At 38.6% G+C, this 20,615-nt stretch overlaps 2 protein-coding genes across 2 annotated transcripts; both read right to left on the bottom strand.

Moving 5' to 3' along the window:
• Positions 1–283: 283 nt before the first annotated feature.
• cldn15a (claudin 15a) lies at positions 284–3,842 on the bottom strand. Its single transcript, XM_008435510.3, has 5 exons — positions 3,438–3,842; positions 3,021–3,185; positions 2,711–2,792; positions 2,513–2,620; positions 284–970 (listed from the first exon to the last, which is right to left on the bottom strand). The coding sequence occupies exons 1-5, from the start codon at positions 3,652–3,654 to the stop codon at positions 877–879; spliced, it is 666 nt and encodes a 221-aa protein (XP_008433732.1). The 5' UTR covers positions 3,655–3,842; the 3' UTR covers positions 284–876.
• Positions 3,843–16,165: 12,323 nt separating this feature from the next.
• Positions 16,166–19,496, bottom strand: fis1 (fission, mitochondrial 1). The gene is made up of 5 exons (XM_008435511.3): positions 19,341–19,496; positions 18,772–18,904; positions 18,562–18,638; positions 16,885–16,990; positions 16,166–16,809 (listed from the first exon to the last, which is right to left on the bottom strand). The coding sequence occupies exons 1-5, from the start codon at positions 19,383–19,385 to the stop codon at positions 16,706–16,708; spliced, it is 465 nt and encodes a 154-aa protein (XP_008433733.1). The 5' UTR covers positions 19,386–19,496; the 3' UTR covers positions 16,166–16,705.
• Positions 19,497–20,615: the final 1,119 nt, after the last annotated feature.

Raw genomic sequence — 20,615 nt, 5'->3', positions numbered from 1 at the left:
TAGCTTATTTCAGTATTTCAAAACCCAACCAACAAAGGATTTTTAATACAGAAATGTCCATCTGCTAAAAAGCGTGTGGAAGTACTAACCAATCCTTGGTTTTACATAAATACTGAATCATGCCGTGTGGTTCTATGGTTTTACAAAGGTGGCCGTTGGTTTAAGTGTTTCATTTCATCCTCTTCACAATACTAGATTCTCTGAGGATCAGGTCAGGTGAGCTTGGATCAATGCAGGTATTGGTACATTTGGCGGCAAGGATAGATCCCAAAGATGGGAAATATATGGGAAAATATTTTTATTTAAAAAGTATCAGAATCACAACATTTTGTGATTACAAAAATATCAAGTCAAACTCCAGTTATCGCGTTTACACATATTTTATTGTCTTCAATAGTAGAAAAAAAATATAATTGAAACAAAGCAATTGTTCTCCATCCTCTCCTAACGGTACATTAAAAAACTGTACAAAACAACACAAATAAAACCTGAATCATCTCTATTTTGACCGCATAAATATCTGTCCTTGTTTATGAAGATCAAAGCATGAGTTATTGTTTTGGTAAGTATCCACATATTGATTTCATCAGTGAAATACAAACAGAAATGATAAAATGACTCAGTCTGTGTTGTGACACAAAGAAAAACAAAAATAGCTCTGTACAGTCTTTATATCATCGGCCTTAGAAATGATTTATACAGGAAACTCATCAGAAATTGTGACTATATACATTACAGTTACTGCCAACAGTAAGCAAATGGTGCAAGTTCCCAGCCACGAACAACAAGGCCAGCAGAAAGAGTAAAAAAAAAAAACCCGAACGATTTATGTACAAGAATAAAAAGTGAGAAGATGACAGAAAAGTGCCATCCTGCTCAGACGTAAGCGTTTCGTCCATAAGTGCTAGTTGCGGCGCTTCTGCTGGGTGCAGCTCCAGAGTACGCCGTTCCTCTTTCATAACGTACGGGGCTGCAAAAACAAAAAACAAAACAAAAAAAACAAGTTTAGAGTAATTCACTGTAAGAAAAATACATTTACACACTGGTTCTCTTTCTTCTCATTTTTATATTATATTTTGACACATCTACTAGTAAAAGACAGTTTAAAATAAAGGTAAATGCAAGCATAAATATAAACACATTTAATGTACATTTATCAGGAAGAAATCCAAAATGGCAAGCTTTGGATTTCCTCTGATTTAGCTCTAAATAAGGTTTGGTATACAGTGAATTTCATGAGTGACTCTAAGATTGCATCATGTCCCGTGTCATCACTCTTCCACCACTGTGCCTGATTCTTTGCATAAAGCTTTGACCTGATGTGCTGCGTTTGGTTTTCTGAAAACACGGTGAAGGGCATTAAGATGTCTCTTTTCTCCATTCACATACAATTTTTAAAACTTAAGTTGTTTCATTATTTTGTTGATGATTACTTCATTAATTAATTTGCAATAGCAGAACCTGATTGCTACTGACTAATTAGATTCCAAAGGAAACAAACTTTGTCAGCGTAAAATACAATATTTTTGCCAGCGAGGTTTGAATTTTTCATACTTTACGACATAAGTTATTTTTTTTAATGAATTTGTAATGTCCTGATAAAGTGAGCCTTCTAAGGATCACTTTAGAACCTTTATTTGATGCATCACATAAAATAAACACTTTTATTTTATGTGACGCATACAGGCTGGTTGTCGCTCTGTTTTTATTGCAACACTAGATGGCGCTAAAGTCGAACTGTTTAAAACCTAGCGCACGTTTGTATCTTTATTTTTCGCTTAAACCAGGAGACTGGAGCTACTTAAGGCTCTTTTTCCACCTCTGAAACTTTACCAATTTTTGGTATAATTTACCAAATATTATAAAGAAATTAGCCCTTTTCTTTTAAATAACAAGGTTGCATTAAATGCTATATTTATCAGTTCATGTGTCTGATTCAACGGTATGTGTAAAATTTCCATTGCAGATGGCACAAACGGTCGAAAGACACAAATAATGTTTTTTGGCAAGACCAAAAACAACAACAACAAAAAAAAGTCACTCAGATAAAATCGATGTGATTTATTTAGCCTTGTTCTAGTATAAAAAGTGTTTGTTTTTTTCAACAGTGAGGAAAATTTTAAAACTAAACGTTTTTTAAGAGCAGGATTAGTTATCTTTTTCTTAAGGGTCAAGGAGGATTTGTAGCTCTAGAAATTTTGCTTAGTGGGAAAAATGTTAAAAATGGCTCTTTGGACCTAACAAGTTGCTGACCCCTGACCTCTTCCCACCTCAAGACAAAATCCGCCTGCAGCGTTTCCAGTAGCTCTGATTGAATCTCATTTTTGGTTTTACTCTCGGAGTGTTTACAATGTTTCAGCCAGTTCACATGCTTCTCAGTGTACAGCATATTAAAGACTTTGATTAATTGCAGTTAATCAACAACCTGGCCTCGTCAAACTGTAACCGAGCATTCGGTAGACACCTTTTCTCAGCTCTCAGAATATCAAACACAACATGGATGGGAACTCACTATTTTTCCTGTGTGCCCACTTTGCAGGAGCAGGAGAGACAAACTCCTCCGGCGATGGCGAGCAAGGCCGAGCACCAGCCGATGTAAAGTCCTTCTCCTATTTCATACCTAAGACGGAGAGACAAATGTTCAGCTGGTGTCTTACTTGAAGCTCTGCTGCTGTGCAACTTTAAAAGCAGCTTTACTGCTGAGTCTTACTTGGTTCCCGGATAGAAGGGGTCAAAGAAGTCCTGGGTGATGTTGAAGGCGTACCACGACACTGAGATCATGGTGCAAAGACCTTTAGATAGAAATAAAAATGCTAGAAAGCTGCCAGTCCGTTTGACCCGGTTCTTTAAGGAACCCAGTGAAAACTTTATGGAGGAAGGATTTAAATGTGCAATAAAACCATATCTTGATTTACTGTCCCTCTAGAGAAGTTTCTGTATCTTTTTATAGAGCAGAGCATCAGCAAGTCGTAATTATCAGCAAACTTCCCCGATGGACGCTCTTGAATCTGTTTTCTTACCTTGCAGGATGAAGAGAACCCCGGCGGTGCCTGCAATCCTCCCTTTGAGAACGTAGTTTTCTCCACCCGCTTTTGAACACTTGATTCCGACCAGGGCCCCCACCAGGCCGAAGGTGCCCAACAGTATGGATGCGATCATCAGGGCACGGGAGGCCTGGATGTAACCTGGAGGAATAAACCAGGGAAGAAAGAGCAAATGAAAGCTCTTATCTGTGGCGGCGGAGGAAAGTTTATAGTTTACTCAAACCTATAAAATCTTCTTATCATTTAACCTCCACATCTCATCATATAAATCTTTTTTATAGATTCTTCAAGATAAAGTCCCTGGTAATCTGAGTTAGTAGAATAAATATATATTTATGTATAAAATCTCTTGTTACAATCTTTGGTTGTAGATTTTTTGTTTTTTAAACCTACCATTCAAGGCAAGCAGCGATGGGAACTCCCTGCAGTTGTGGACCCCGGTGGAGTCCGTGGCGCAGGACATCCACAGGTTCTCGTAGATGGTGGAGGTGGTGATGACATTCCCGTCCACGCTGGACACCTTCCAGTAACGATTCGGCAGCGTGACCCCGACCATCACCCATCCGATGAACCCCAGAATCAAAGCCACTACTTCCACAATTGGATCCATGACCGTTTCTTCAGTACAGCTCTCAGATAATCAAACAAAAATGATAGAATACCCAGATCCAAGTCTGTTGGTTTTTTTTCCTTTCTCTTTTCGGTTAATTTTGAAAAATAAAAAATTAGCTCCAAAAGTGAGACCCACCGTTGAGTCGACGATAACCTCTGTGAAATGTGTCTGGATCCTCAGATATGTATAATCATTTATATGACTGGCGGTTTCTCCTCCCACTACCCTCTGTCTTACTCTCTCCCTCTTTCCCACACACACACACACACACACACACACACACACACACACACACACACACACACACGCACGCACGCACGCACGCACGCACGCACGCACACGCACACACACGCACACACACACACACACACTATCTGCTTTTCTTTTTTTTTCTTATTTTACACCCCTGAAACTGAACAGGTGTTTATCGGCTCACTCTCAAGGTTCAATGGTCATCAGTCGTCCTCAATGTGTTTTTACGGATGCCTCCAAAATGTTTACGTATCACATTTAGATGACTGTGCTGAAAATATATTGATTTTTCAAAGACATGGTCAGACTTTTGAGCAACTTAGTCAAATAGTCCATTTATTTGTGCGATTTGAGCGAACAATCAAAGATCATCAGCAAATATTGATACGCCGATGGTTTCTCTTCATGCAGGAACCCAAATATCGAGTCTGAATGTGGCTGAACGCAAGTTTCACGTTGAGGTGTGGCTAAAGATGTTTCCAGGCTGGTTTTATTGTTTTGAATTGAACATCTGAAGGCCACGGGACATGAACACGCGTTCACCAAGCATCCCGTCTAGCTTTTCGGAACAATGTTGTTATGGATAAATAATTCTGTGTTTTTCCTCCATCTCTTTTGGCTACTTGACGCTCGCATGAAAACACACACACACACGTGCACGCACGCACACATATGTAAGGGTAAGGAAATTGCATCACAGGGGAACGCTCTCTGTAGGGCGTAGCTTATCTAGGAGCTAAAAGGAATCAAAAGCTTTTGTCCGGGGCCATTCTGTGTCGTCCCTTAAGGATGCATAGCAGTGGACCGGTGCTGTAACGGTAAACTATTTCTCTGTTGATCCTAAACAATGTTATCACTTATTTGGCTTTAATAAATTGGACTGATGATTTGAACTCTGTTTTCTTGGTTATTCGAGACGATCTCTCCCAAAAAAAAAGAACGCAGGGCGACAACGTCAACGTCTAACTGGAATAATCTCAAGGGTTAATAAGCAGCCAAGCAGAGACAAAACTTCACAGTTCTCCAGTTTATCTCAAAGTTTCTGTGTTTGTTGGACCTCATTAATAACCCACAGTGAGGACCTCTGGGTCAGCGCTGACAAATCCTCTGAATGCTTTAAGTTGACCCAGCTGATAATATTAAAGATAAATCTTAACTTGCAGTTGGGACTGAGCTGTCAATCTGGTAGGAGGGAGAAGATTTATAAAGGGGCAAACTCGTTTGTTTAAAGGTCAACAATAAAGATCTAAAAATAGGCCAACAATAAACCAGAGCTGTGCTTTTTCCAGGCCAGGTTTCAGGGAGGAAAAATTCGTTTTTTTTTTCTTCTAGAAATCTCCAGAGCATTTCTGAAGTCACGAATGTAATGTGGCTAAAAAAAAAAATGAAAAAAAAATCCAACAACTGACCGTTCCTAGAAATGTCTGATAATTATCGCTCCTGCTCAGGACAAGAGATTCTGGGAATCCAACAACTGAATAAAAAGGTAAAAGATAAAACAGAATAACAAAGAGTAGATATGGTTTCTAGCTGGCAGCTGAAGGAGGAACAGCTTATCCTGCTCTCTCTCGTCCTTACTGACAGCTTTGCCTGTGAATTATTTTTAAAGTAACAATTTTTATAATTATATTTACATTATCGACATCATAACTGGATTACTTCAAACCTAAGGACTGGGAGATTTTCTCACTTTTATTTTTACCTTACTTTTCTTCACCTCCAAGTTGAACTAGGGCAAAATGCCCCTGTTCGACCCCAAGGACATTAGCAGTATTCTACAACGACTTCAGTTTTTAGAAACGAAGATTCAACGGATGGAGGTGAACTTTGAGATTAACGCTACCTGTGGATATGAAACAACTCTTCCTCAAACCTGCGGAGAGGTCATACGCCCCGCACCAAGCAGCTCACCCTGGATTGCTCAGGGCGCCAAGCAGAAACAAAAATCTCACACTGCAGATCCCATGAGACGACTAACAGGGAGAACCCCTCACCTGGACGAATCAGCGTGACCGGCTCTGAGCCGAAACCCACCTTCAACGTCAACTCCTGCTCCGCCAAAGAATAGCAAACAAGCAGCTGGAACCAAAACGGCTCCACCGACCCCGCTCCCAAGGACAAAGCGACCAGCCCAAGCCTCAAAACATTCCGACTCCGTGGGAATCCCACTGAAAAACAGCTTTTCTGCACTCCAGCCTGAGCCTCTTAGTGAAAACCCACCTTCAAACATCAACAATGAGGATAGACCAACACATCCACCCCACAAAAGCTCCAAAGGACAAAGTGACCACCAGGAAAACGAAAGGTATGCCAAGAGTGCTTATTGTTGGAGATGAGGCAGTAAATGGAATCAGTCATGTTTGCAATCCCAAGAAAACGAGAGTGGTTTCTTTTCTTGGTGACATTGTATCTGATTTGACTTGCAAAGTGCTCTCTCTAACCACTGGTCAGCCAAACATTGAGACTTTAGTTGTGCATGTTGGAACCAATAATCTGGAAAAGCAAAAATCGGAGATTCTGAAAAAGGACTTTAATATTCTTCTGGACACTACGGGAAAATTAAAAATGAAATTATTTCTCAGTGGTTCAATTCCATCGCCTCAATGGGGAGACGAAAAACAATTGATTAAAACCTGCTCTGTCAGCTCAGTGACCTTCATCAATAACCTTTGGATCTACTGGCAGCGCTTTCACCTCTTTGGAAGAGGCGGATGCAATCTTAACAAACATGGAATAAGGCTGCTCACTGCAAACATTTTTCATTTTATCAACAAGAACAACAATGTGACCATCGCTTCAGAAGAACAGGTTCAAGGATGTCTGGCTAGGATGGAACCCTCCGCTTATCAGAAGCAAAGTGTCCCAAAACAAACTGATAAAACATCGACTGGGGACAGAGCGATTGGTTCCCCTCCTCATTCCCCCTTCTCTCATCTTTCCCCCCTCCCTTCTCTTTCCCCCCTCCCTCTCTGCTCCTACACTCATTCACTCCATTCACAAGATACAAAATGTCTTCTGGACCAGAATTTCTCAAATTTACGGATGGAATGGAGCAACAGGTTTGCCTCGACATGACTCTCCTTAGCGCTAACATAGCAGACTTCACTTCATCGAAGCCACCTGCTTCTGACTTCCTAGAGCATCCAGCACTCTGCGTTTCTGAGGTCTGAGACCAGGGTCCAGATATTATCTTTACACCCGTCTTCCTCCAGAATGTATCTGGCACCCGGCACTACAAAACAAGACCATTACCTGTCCGGATCACAACAAGAAAAGTTACAAAAAACAGAAATACAAAAAACAGAAATACAAAAAACAGCGGTCTTAATTCAAACCTCAGACTGAGCCCCTGCCTAAAGAAACCTCAGACTGAAGAACTTTCAGGCTCCAAGTCACTTAAACTTGCTCTTTTAAATACCAGATCTCTCTGTGCTAAAGCTCTATTAATTAATGATTTCATCACCGAGCATAATATTGATGTTTTATTTCTGACAGAAACATGGTTGAATGACAGTAATGAACCAATTGTACTAATTGAATCAGCGCCTCCTATGTACAATCTTTTAAGTGAGAATAGAAAACACGGAATACCATAAATTGTAGTAAAATCTCATTGGGTAATTTCACGTCTTTTGAGTATCTTCGAATTGTTTGAGGTAAAACAATTCGAAGATACAAACTTCGACACTAACAAACTTTGACACTAACTTTATACAAAACTCCATGTGGAAAATTTCTTTATGGACTTGAATGAGCTTCTATCTCTCATATGCATTGATTATGATTGTTTAATAATTGTCGGTGATTTCAACATTCATGTTGACAACCCCCAAGATCGAGGGGCAACAAAGCTCTGTAATATATTAGAGAGTTTTGGTCTAACACAACATGTCAAACAAGCAACACACACTCATGGACACACACTGGACCTGGTTATCAGTAAGGGTGTGAATATTTCCAATGTCTCTGCAACTGATGTAGCTCTGTCGAATCACTTTGCTGTTATCTTTGACAGTTCTTTATCCGTTAACCCACTTGGACAAAAAGCTACTATCACAAAACGTACTTTCACAGAAAACACAGCAGAAACATTTAATCAAATCTACTCTTCTTCCTCGCCTTTAAGATGAAATGACGTAGATAAATTGGTAGATGATTTTCATTCTAAAGTTTCAGATATCATTGATTACATTGCCCCCATTAAAGTGAAAGTTGTGACTTGTAGGAAGAAATCTCCATGGAGAAATGCACAAACTGTTCAATCTGCTAGACAACTCTGCCGTAGGGCCGAACGGAAATGGCGTAAAGCTCAACTGCATGTTTATTATGACATCTACAAGGAAAGACTACATAACTATCACACAACACTAAAACATGCAAGAGAGGCTTTCTTTGCAGATGTCATAAACAAAACCATTAACAATGCTCGAGCTTTATTTGCTACTGTTGACAGGCTCAGAAACCCTCCTGTGATGTTACCACCTGAATTTCAATCTAATGCTGCCTGCAACAAGTTCTCCAGTTTCTTTTCAGAGAAAATTCAAAAGATCAGAGGATTAATCTGCACATCCACTCCAAAGCCAGTACCAATGCTGTGCCCAAACAAAACAAATGCAGGAAAAATGACCCAATTTCAACTACTTAATTATAAAACCCTAGAAGAAATTATAAGTCAATTAAGCTCAAGTTCCTACTGTCTGGATGTCCTACCCACACATTTCATTAAGAAAGTCTTGCCTGTCGTTGCTAACGATCTGATCCAAATAGTAAACTCATCAATGTCTTCAGGTGTTTTCCCCCAGGCTTTGAAAACAGCAGTTATAAAACCACTGACAAAAAAGAACAATCTAGACAAATCACTACTGCAGAATTACAGGCCGATGTCCAACCTCCCATTCATCAGCAAAATTATTGAAAAAGCAGTTTTTAAACAATTAAATAACTTCATAATGAATCCCTTTGACTCCTTCTAGTCTGGTTTTCGTGCTCACTACAGCACAGAGACTGACCCTTGTAAAAGTGTTCAATGATATTCATGTGAATAAAGACTGTGGGAGAACCACAGTGCTGGTTCTGTTGGACCTCAGTGCAGCTTTCGACATTGTTGACCACGACATTTTACTGAATTGACTGGAGAGTTGGGTTGGACTCGCCGGTCCAGTGCTCCTCTGGTTTGAATCTTACATAAAGAACAGAGATTTATTTGTTTCAATCAGAAACTTCTCATCAGAGAGGTCAAAGGTCACATGTGGGGTACCCCAAGGTTCAATTCTAGGACCCCTTCTTTTCAATATTTATATGCTCCCACTGGCTCAGGTTATAACAGGACATAAGATTAGCTACCACAATTATGCGGATGATACACAGCTCTACATCACGATGTCACCAGGTGACTCTGAACCCATCCAATCACTGAATAGATGCTTAGAACAGATAAATGTGTGGATGTGCCAAAACTTTCTCCAGCTGAACAGAGACAAAACTGAAGTTATTATCTTTGGACCTAAAGAGGAGCGAACTAGCATCAATGCACAGCTTCAGCTACTACAACTGAAAACCAGCGATCAGGCCCGAAACCTGGGAGTAGTGATGAACTCTGACCTGAACCTTCAGAGCCACATTAAGACAGTCACAAAGTCGGCCTCCTATCACCTGAAGAACATCTCCAGGATTAGAGGACTTGTGTCTCAGCACGACCTAGAGAAACTCATCCATGCGTTTATCTTTAGCCGCATTGATTACTGCAACAACGTCTTCACAGGTCTGACTAATAAATCAATCAAACAGCTGTAGCTGATCCAAAATGCTGCTGCTCGTATTTTCACTAAAACCAGGAAGATAGAGCACATAACACCAGTTTTAAAGTCCCTACACTGGCTCCCTGTAGCTCAAAGAATAGACTTAAAATACTGTTGTTAGTTTATAAATCACTGAACGGTTTAGCACCACAATACATTAAAGATCTGTTATTGCTGTACCAATCGTCTAGACCCCTCAGATGTTCTGGCTTTGATTCTGCTCTGCATCCCCAGAACCAGAACCAAATGAGGAGAAGCAGCATTCAGCTTCTATGCACCACAAATTTGGAACAAACTCTCAGAAAACTGTAAAACAGCTGAAACACTGGGTGTTTAAATCTCAACTTAAAACCCACCTGTTTAGAGTTGATTATGTCTAAATTAGGATTAGAGTGTGGGTTTTGATGTCTTCGATGTTTTTAATGTTTTTATCTGTACTTTTTATCTATTTATTAATTTCTTTTTATTCCTCTTTCTAATGATATAAAAGTGGCAAGTGACTGAGGGTCATTGCGTGCACAGAAAAACCCTGTAAATTCTAGATTCTAAAAGGTAAAAAATAGAGCACAAAAATCTGTGTAGGGCGGCAAAGTCCTAGTGCAAAAATTCGCATGACAGGAGGACGGAGCCTGGTGCTGCAAGGTTGGAGACCTTGTCCTGTTAGGCGACGGGGCCTGGATAATATCCGGGTTAAACGGACGGCGGAGTCCGGCGACTACAGTCGCTTAAATTCCGTAACAAAAGTATGTTTTAATTGTTTTTTTTTGTTTGTTTTTAAATCTCTTTCTCTTTCTTACTGTTTATGAAATGTCACATGCTGTTTTTATTTTTTCTTTAATTATGTAAAGCACCTTGAAATGCCTTGCTGCTGAAATGTGCTATACAAATAAAATTTGATTGATTGATTGGTTGGTTGGTTGGTTGGTTGATTGATTGATTGATTGATTGATTGATTGATTGATTGATTGATTGATTGATTGATTGATTGATTGATTGATTGATTGATTGATTGATTGATTGATTGATATCACGACATAGAGAGCCAGGAACATGCAGGTTTCTAACCTTACTTTACCTCGGTCATCTCTTGCTGTGAATGTTTTACAAACTCAAACGTCTTTCCACATCTTCTGAACCGAATCCACCCGAAACTATTGCTTATGAGGGTTTCTGTAGCTGATTAGTGTGGCTCTACTTTTATAAGATCAGAACTGACCCAGCAGGACAGGAAGTGCGTTGACCTTCAGAAATGTGTAGGAAATATTTTGTGGACTGTTTTTATTTTACATATTAAAAATTAGTAATGAAATTCTTTAAGACCAACTAAATTAAATGCATATAATATTCTCTAGAGTTACAGCTTAAATATGGATTTTCGTAGTGTTTGTTTCACAAAATAAAATGTTTACATTTAAAGCGAAACAAAATAACTCCAAATTATTAGAAATAATAGAATAGAAGCAACATTTCGTTATCTGTAAAGTTTAAATGCTCAACTTTAAGCTAAGTCCACAGGTGTGTTTCTGTTTTAGAAAGATTTGTACTCTGAGGTATTCATGACCTCTGCTGTACTTCCCTTCTGATTCCAGTCACAAAATCAAATCATATCAAAACAGTTTTTATCTGTATGCTGACAAATTAGATCAATGTGAAAAGATGCTAATATTTTTTCAGTGGTGTTTCCTGATTTCCCATCATTTTGCATGTTTGTTGCTCTTCAGTGTTTCACAACATCAACCCAATTTCAATATTTAAGACAACACAAGTAAGCACAAAACACAGTTTTTAAATGTAAATGTTTGTTATTAAAGAAGAAAACAATCTTACAATCATATTCACATGGCTCCGTATAACTGTAAAAGTGTTCCTAAATGTTGGAGCTCTGTTTAAAATTGACAGGATGTTCAAGATTAATTTATAAAAATGGATTTCAAGAGTTTTCTGGATTTGCATTATAGATACTTTTTTTGCTTGATGTTTTATCTTTTGCTCACATTTGGGCTTTAAACATATTTACTGCCTTTAAATTTATTTTAAAGAGAAGTATTTTCCAAACTCTTAACTAAAAGTTGAATGTAAATGTGCAAATTATAGTCTGCAAATTAAATTGTAAAATTGCTCACATCAATTTTAGTCACTTTTAGAAATCTCTGGAATGCAGAAACAGAAGTTTAATTAATGATGAACTTGTAATGTATCCATGGAGGTTTTCAAACAGAAGATCGGAGCTTAGATTTCACCTCTCAACAGGAAAAAGAGCCTTAACATACAGCCACCACGTTTTAGATAAAAACATGTTGTTGCTTTAGAATGACCTAGTCAAAGTCTAGACCTACATGAACTTGAGAGCCGGTGGCACAACCTGAATATTAATGCAACCATTTATCCTTTTGCTTCCTCTTTCTAATCAGGCATTACTTAATGTTGGTCTATCGCAATAAAACCAAATTAATAATAGACTGAGGTAGAAGTGAGACAAAAGGTGAAAAAGATAATGTTTGAGCAAAACGCTGCATCATGTTTCAGAGTACAAATCCAAAGCTTTGGCTTTCGATTTGTCAAAGCTTTGGACAAATCGATCCAAAGCTTTGACTTTGGATTTGTACAACACATCTAGTGATACAATGGACAACACTACAGGTATACATGATAGGGGATTACTTATAGTTCTGCATCCTGATCAATATATCAAATTTAGAAATTTATATCCTTGTTAAAACCAAACAAATAAAACAACCTCACCCATGTCACTGACACCTGAGGTGCTCTAAAACATGGGTCCTGCTCACCATAAACGGCCCGTTTTACGACCAGACTGTTTGCGGAGCGCGTTTTACAGCTCCTCCGATTGCATGACTGGCCGCAGAGAGTTTATAAGTTTAAAAGCAGATTTTGCTGTCGCTTTACCTTTGAAAAATAAAACTTTATGTGACTGGTGAAGTGATACCTGGAAAGGCTGTAAGTTTCTCATTAGCTTCCCAGGAACAAACATAGGATGAACATGTGAGGATGAGGCGCATCATGGAAGAGTGAACAGATAAATGTTTAAACAGACTCTCCTCTGAACTGCTTAATAATTACAACAATAATTAAAAACAACGTTATAAGTCAAACGTTTTGGATGTTGCAGATTATGTGTCATGTCAAGCAGTTCATTGTAGTGGGAGGATTCAAAGGTCTGCACTGTGTTCACTTTTATTTATGGCAGCAATTAAAAAAAAAATTATTCTACACTTTCTCCACCAATAAGATTCGAGCAGCATTCAAAACACACTGATAATTGATAGGCTGTTGCCAGGCAACTGTCAGATCTGACCAACCACTCACACAAACTCTGGATTTGAGCTGTTGAAGACGCACCTTTTTCTGCTGTCCTTGGAGATAAATATTTGATTTACCACTAAACAATATCAAATTATGGAAACGAATCTACTAGAAAGTCTTAATATTAAGTATTTAAGTAGGCTGACCTATAATCTGATCTACATGGTGAACAAAGCAGCTGTTCTCACATGAGAAGAGCTCGATAAATAAAGGTTCTTCCACGGGAACCACAAATAAACCTGAGATCTGGATCTGCTAGCTATTAAAAATACATTTTAGTTTAGTTATTAAATGCTTTTTCTCATCGGTATCTCTAATAGAGTGGTTACTCATCTTTAAAAACATAAATCTGGAAGCTTCTCAACTGATAAGAACCGCATCTCCACAGGTTATATATCACATCCCTGAGGCGAGAGAAAGCCATCTGGTTATATTCACTCTGGAAGAGTACAGGTCAAGGCCACTTCCTGGTGAAGCCTCAGGTTACTTTAGTCAAATCTTTCAAACTTATGCGTCGTGTTTACATTAGCTGTTAGCAGAAATTTGTAAGAAAAACTGCTTAAAAATGTCTTGCACTGAAATAAATCAAATTTAATATTTAAATTTATTGAGTGGGTCTGTAAATGTGAGATGTTCTGGGCAAAAAATATGCTCAGTTTACTTTTGTCTGTTTTGTAGCAAAAGGTCAGAGATGTCTTGAATGGCTTCTGCTTACCGTAACTCAGTATTTTCAAGTTGATTTAACGATTTTCTTTAATCTTCTTACTTTTCTTTTCCACCTGGGTGATTCATAGCTGGTTGCAGCTTTAATATTCAGACTGAGGCAGAACAGGCCCAGAACAGGATTTTCACTCTCTATGCTTCTCTCATATACCATGAGAGAAGCGTTTTCAAATCTTTTTTTTTCAAATCTTCCTAAAGATTTGATTTTTCAATCAAGAAATCCCAATCAAAACTCTTCGAAATGGGGAAGACGGGAAAGGCAGAGGTGTGCTGATCTGGATCAGGAAATGGACTGAAATAACTCTTTTCTACTGTCAGAGCAATGTTTGTAAAAAGTCTGAAACATCTGGGACAGACCCAAAAAAGCTTGGATGGAGGACATTAATAGGATTTTCGAAATTTAAAAACAGCAGCAAAATGTGGCCTCTTGGCCGCCATAAAAATTTATTTTTAAAGGATTTTATGCTTCCTTACTGAGGAATTGTGGATGACTCTGTTTGAAAAATGTTTGTGAAAACCAATGTGAGAAAATACAATTTTAGCTGAGTTATGTAAATAGGAGGAGTTGTTATTTATGAGTGGCTCAAAGCAAAGCGGATACTTGAACTTTGCGTAAGGATATCTGCCTGACGGTTTTGTCCTTTGTTCCGTTTTGAAGAGTGGAAAATTTTCCAGTTATCTGAACCCGCTGCTACTCATTAATTACTCCGAAATTTCAGTCATTAGACTCATAATGAGGCTAAAGTCCGTCGTAGTTCCAGCCTAATCGACGTCTTTTATTGGCCTAGTTAAAAATGGAGGCGGACGCCGCTGGAAGCATTTAACGGCCTCGCTGAGACGGGTTTGGATAGAAACACGCTGCCCGGGTTCTCGGAGGTTCTGTCAGAAATGCCTCAGACTCCAGAAAGATTCAAGTTGCCCGGCTTGATTTTACAGCAGGAAGGCTTAGAGGCTATCAGCTGTATGCGCCGTTATCAACGTCGGTAGGGGTAACTCATTAACCCATCTGACGACACCGAAACTCACCAGACCTGTCAGGGGAAAGAAATTATCTGTTTACCGGGAAAAGACGTCGGTAGGAGAGAGAAACAGGAAAATACGAGAGGAACCCAGGAAAACTGAGACTTGAAAACACATTTTACCCTCAATGGTTCATCAGAGCAGTGCTAATTCAGATCCGCTCCGGTGAGTTTTGAGTTACCGGTCCAACGTTCATCGAGTGCTGTAGGATATTAATGTGTAATCAACATGTAGAAATGCAACTGGGAACAATGTTCATGCCCCCCTCACGCTGTAATTAAGGTTATTGTGTAATCCAGTACAACAGCACTTCATTGTTTGACACTGAGCACGATGACCCGCACCAACACAATGGAGCAGCACATTTGGATTTCAGTCAATTTCATGTCCAGTTAATGTGTAATATTCTTTTATGCACCTTTTTGAAATCAAGGTTTGCAGCAAGATCCTGCTTTCCAAGGCAGAGAAACACTGAGGTGCCACAGAATAAATAAAAAAAATGAAGCTAAATATATTTATTTAATGCAGTATCGTCTGATGAATTTGGTTCTGCTGCTCAACCTTCATATCTTCATTAAACCTCATGAGCCGTTTAGAAAATATTTTTATTTAAATTTTCAGTAGCTTTTCTGATCAATCCCATTTGTGGTGCAATAATGTGTCAATAACTGTAGAGGGCGCTGTATAAATTAGGTGCATGCAGAGATATTTCAGTTATTGCTCTTTAACACAGGCTGTTTTATGAAGTTGTAAAATATCAAAAAGAAACTTTTGCCTGTTGTGAATTATGACCTGAGCAGCATAAACATCTCCTCTCACAGACTGATTTAAAAAAAATAAATAAATAAAAACTTTTTAAAGTTTTAACGCCATAATGTTTTCATAAACCTCGACTGGTCAGCAGTCACTGCCTAACGAATATTTAAATTATTTGAAGGAATATTTACTACGTTTTGGCTAATTCAGCATCTAGATTTTAATCTTAACCCAACTGAACTTGAAATGTTCTTATAATTGTATTTTCTTCAATTGCTGCTTAAATGTTGAATCCAAGCATAGTTACACTGGATAACTGTTTTTGGGGGGGGTTTTAAATCATGATTTGTACATAATGGAGGTTGAAACAAGTAAATCTTTAACACAGAAATAGATTGAACATCTTTCATGGTTCTGTGCTGCTCTGCTTTGACATTAAACCCAAAATACAACCAGTCTGCAGGTAAAATATAGCAAATTTAGCAAAAAACTGAGAATTTATTTTAAAAAATCTCACCATCACTGTCACCAATATCTTATGCTCCTCAAGTCTTAGAAATTAATTTCTCAGTCTTTATGATTTGCCATAACCCCCCCACCCGCACCAAAAAAAACAAAACAAACTGTGACATAAATATTCTTGCAGTGATTTTATTTACCAAGATGTAAAATAATTAAATATAGTAAATGTCAGGAAAGCTTTTAACATGAGTAAATATGTTAATTCTATTAGTTCTTACTCTGAATAAACAAAAAAAGCATGTCTGAATTAAATGTTCACTGCTTTCAGCTGGACTCCTCTGCAGACATCAAGCCACTCTCTCTTCATGTTACCTCCTATTGTTCACGCAGCATCAGTAGCACTTTCCTTTATTCATAAACAATGAAACAAACCTGTACAGTCTTAGACATACAGAAAACAAATGGCAACTTATTCAACTGAAGTTAAATGAGTAGCTGGAGACTGACATGCTTTAATATGTGAACAGAAGAAAATTTGATTTTCAACCCTGTTATTATGAAACTTTTTTTTTTTCCCAACCATCATTTGCTGTAAATGTGTCGCAGCACAAATTCAACTTCAAACAAACCTCTTTTTAGCACTTGGTTATTTGTTGTTGTTTTTTTTTTAATAAAGGTCAGCGTATAAGTCCAGAACACATTTCTCATCCAGGTTAGGATTTCGCTGCTCCCTTTGACACCGCCAAGCCGATCAGACCCGCCAAGCCCGCCACGCCCAGTCCGATTCCTCCGACAATCGCCATGCCGACCAGGCCGTCTGGACAACGACAAGTGGGCGTGAGGGTGTGGATGTATAAAGCGTTTTCAGAACATTGTTTTTCCACACGCTTACCTTTCTTCAAAGCCTTCTCGATGAGCTTCTCCAGCTCCAGGGCCTGCTTGTTCCCCGGCTCGTTCCTCAGGAGAGTCCGGATGTACTTCAAGGCCTTTTCATATTCCTGGGGGAGTGAGAGAGAGAGAGAGAGACAGAGAACAGAGAAGTCACTTAAAATTATGAAAACAAATCAAATCTGTCACGGTCAAAGTAGATGCAGGTCAGACGTGAGGTGAACGAGGCGCGTGAGGTACAGTTGGAGAGATTACAGCTTAAAAGCAGACAGAGCGATCATTATGACCTGCAGACCATAAAGCCCTGATTAGTTATCTTCAGAGGATCGTCAGGGAGGGAGCAGAGGCAGGCACACCGCTGAACCAGAATGCAGGTACATTCTGGTACTGCGTGTACCAGAATGCTGTACCACAAAACACATAAATCAAATTAGATACTCTGAGAACAAGCTCTCTGAAAAACCAAATGATCTCATCATTTTCTCTGCACATTTTCCTCTTTACTCAACAAACCCACAGCTGACCTGCGTATATGCATATTCACTCTAATATGTATATTGCTAAAGACCTGAGGAGAAAGTGCAAACATACGTCTGAACGTGTGCACTTCGCTGGACCTACAGTCAGGGAGGGGCAGCATCATGCTCAGGATGTGCTTTGCAGCCACTGTGCATCGTACAGAGTGGATAAAATAATTAAGACCTACTCAAAATTGTTTTAGTTCAATTCAGCAACTAGATGGATGAAACTTAAACTCAAATATGGACAGTGATTTCAGACATACGTCTAAACAGACTGTAGGATGGATAAAGCAGATTGATATTAAGTGACGTGATAAAACGCTGCACCAAACGTTCCTTAAAAACTCAGGTGAAAACTCGGAAATTTGGTTTAGGAATTTTACCCAAATATGAGCGAGGAATACATTTGAGCCTCTAGGTATAAGTTACAGTAAGTTGAGAAAATTAGACATAACAGAAAATCTACAATAATAGTTTGCTGTCTAACTAGTCCACCCTGGCAGAAACAAAACACACCAGGTAAGTTGTGTAAACGTCTGACTGACACCTGAAAATATTCGTGAAAATATTTGAAATAGCAAAAGTTAAAATACTTAAGGGTTACTATTAGCCTGGAAAGAAACACAATCTTTCAAATTAAAGTAGGGTTTCGTCTCAATTACACGAAAAACAATGGATCTGTGACTGAACATGAGAGAATCAGTAGGAAAAAGTGAAAATATAACAAGTTAAACATACACATTTAATTTTAAATGTACTGATGCCACCAGAAACCCTCAAACTATTAACTTTCCAGACTCACAGTGACATCTAGCTGCTTCACCGGTAACATGTTTGAACCAGCAGACAAAGCCTTATTGTTTCAGAAGGGACTCAGTGTGTCTGTGTTTGTATCAAGGGAAGGGAGTAAGAGCTACAGTAAGGGTTGGAAATTTCACCCCATTTATACTTTACATTTTTAAGCTAGCTTTAAGACTGCCAAGCGCATGGTTTCTAGTTTGATAGTTTTGTTACCGGTGACTGAAATTAGTTAATTCATTTTCTATAATTTAGGAGAAACCACACCTGTTTATTTCTGACCATTCACACAGAAGAGAGTATTTTGAACACGTTCTGAAAGAAAATACAAGATTCATATTATATTTGGAAAGATGACTGACTTTGAGCCTGTAGTTGGCCACTGCAAGGTAGAAGAGAAAGTCCCGGGAGTCGTCCTTTGACGATTTGTGGACGAGTTCTGCAAGACAAAAAAATATATACATGTGTGCTAAAGAAGTCCACAGAAAAGAGTATGACTGGTTCATACAGGTTTGCTTACAAGAAATGGAGGAAAATAATAAGAATAATTTCAATAATAAACATTTATTTACCCTCCAGGAGCAACACTCCCTTCTTGATATCGTCTGTGTATTTACTCCTGATTAAACACCAAGCATACTCAAACTTTGTTTCCTTGGAAACAGATCCCTTCAGCAGCTCGTTGTTGTACTTCTTCTCGAATTTCTGGAAAAGAAAAAACACAAATAAGTCTCATAGAGAGCTTAAAATTACAAATCAGCAGCCGCTCTGTTTCACTCAACAAATCAGTAAAAAGTATCGACACTTAAGCGTCTGTTATATCCTGTTGCGTAAGATTTACATTAACTGTTCCAGTATGTGTAATTCAATGTAACCACATATTAATGTAATACTGCTGTTGGCATCAGGTATTGATTATTAAAGTGAATTTCATTAAGAAGGCAACCAAGTGTTAATCCAAAACATGGACATTAGCATTAGCATGCTACGTGACGCGACAGACGTGTCGACGTGGGGTGTTTTCCCACAGTGTCAGCGTTTACCGAGACAAGTGAAGGTAAGAGGATATCGGTGATAGTTATCAGTTGGCTTATATGTTCGTTTTGTACCGCGGACAGAGGCTCAATAATGTAAAACTTACTTTGAGGTCCTCAGGAGCTACAACATCACTCAGAACAGCCTCCATGTTTCCGGAAAACGGGGCTGGGACACGCCCCCGTCCAATCACATGACACAACAACGCTTACGTAATGTTTTTCTTGTCACCCCTTAGAGCTGTTGGATAAAGACTTTTTTTCCTACTTCATCCAACTCCAACGTTTCCTAGGTAAATTTGATACTCTCATGGTGACATGAGAGGAAAAAAAATGTAATAAATAAATAAAATAAAATAAAATAAAATAAAATAAATAAATTAAAAATTAAAAAAAATCGTGGCCACGCATTAACCAAGTCGTTGAAAAAAGTTATTAAGTCGTACCCACGATTTCTCTCCTTCTCCTATGCCACCAGTGGAGCTAGTATGAAGGCCAGGGGCACCGCCAGGAATCTTGAACCCCCTGACAAAAAATTAAATTGGGTCCCCCCTGCGCAGCTGCTGTTACAATGTTTTGAGTCGATTTGACCCATAAAAAGCGTCACAATTTTAAAGGCTTGCAACTTGCTTTCTTTGGTTCAATACTGATACTAGCACTGATACTAGGTTGCTTAAATCTTTTCTTTTAGATTACTGAAATATCTCTCCACACGATTAACAGTCAAAAGCAACATGCAAAATACACATAAAGCAATCCAGACTTCTCAAAAAATTCTACGTAGTTGCATTTTATGCAAGTTGTATATAACTTTAATAAAAAATGTTTTCTCCATATGTGTTAAAGCTGTCGTGACAGTTTGTTATGAGACAGATAATCTGTGAAAACAATCAATCTTCTCCACATCGTCCCTGAATTACTGTTGCTGGCTAAAGTAATGCAACATTCTGGCAAAAACAACCAATCAGAACCAGGAGGAAGGTCTTAGTGCTGTCAGTCAACTTCATTCATTCACTGCTAAATGTGCTAATGGTGGAGAAACAACATACAGTTACAGGAAAATAGTTTATCTGCTTTTATTGGTAGCTATGCTAACTAGACTGAGCATTCACAGCAGGCTATGTTAGCTGCAGCATAGCACAGAGCAAAGGGGAGGAAGGATGAGCCACATGAGATTGTGATTGGCAGCACTAAAACTCTCCTGCCACTGACTGGTTGTTTCTAGCACTGGGAGAAAGCAGAGGAAATTGATTTTTCAGTTTACCTCTCATACCACACTGTCACAACACAATGACAGTTTTATCAAATATGTGGGAATTTATTTATTTATTTTTTATAAAAGTTACATACTGCAGCTTTAATTTCACTTTGGAGAGGACAGG

The sequence above is a fragment of the Poecilia reticulata genome, chromosome 18 (genome assembly GCF_904066995.2).
Source record: "Poecilia reticulata chromosome 18, P_reticulata-male-v2, whole genome shotgun sequence".
In the NCBI taxonomy this organism is placed as follows: Eukaryota; Metazoa; Chordata; class Actinopteri; order Cyprinodontiformes; family Poeciliidae; genus Poecilia; species Poecilia reticulata.
This window is presented reverse-complemented; position numbering and strand designations above follow the sequence as displayed.

Excerpts from the sequence above, each read along its gene's own strand:
- fis1 (XM_008435511.3), bottom strand. The coding sequence starts at position 19,385 with ATGGAGGCTGTTCTGAGTGATGTTGTAGCTCCTGAGGACCTCAAA. Across the intron at positions 18,905-19,340 it reads TAGCTCCTGAGGACCTCAAA|AAATTCGAGAAGAAGTACAA; the intron begins GTAAGTTTTACA and ends TTTCTTTTCCAG. Across the intron at positions 16,991-18,561 it reads TGGCCAACTACAGGCTCAAA|GAATATGAAAAGGCCTTGAA; the intron begins GTCAGTCATCTT and ends TCACTCCCCCAG.
- cldn15a (XM_008435510.3), bottom strand. The coding sequence starts at position 3,654 with ATGGATCCAATTGTGGAAGTAGTGGCTTTGATTCTGGGGTTCATCGGA. Across the intron at positions 2,793-3,020 it reads GGTTCTCTTCATCCTGCAAG|GTCTTTGCACCATGATCTCA; the intron begins GTAAGAAAACAG and ends TTCTATCTAAAG. Across the intron at positions 971-2,512 it reads GTGGGCACACAGGAAAAATA|CCCCGTACGTTATGAAAGAG; the intron begins GTGAGTTCCCAT and ends TTGTTTTTGCAG.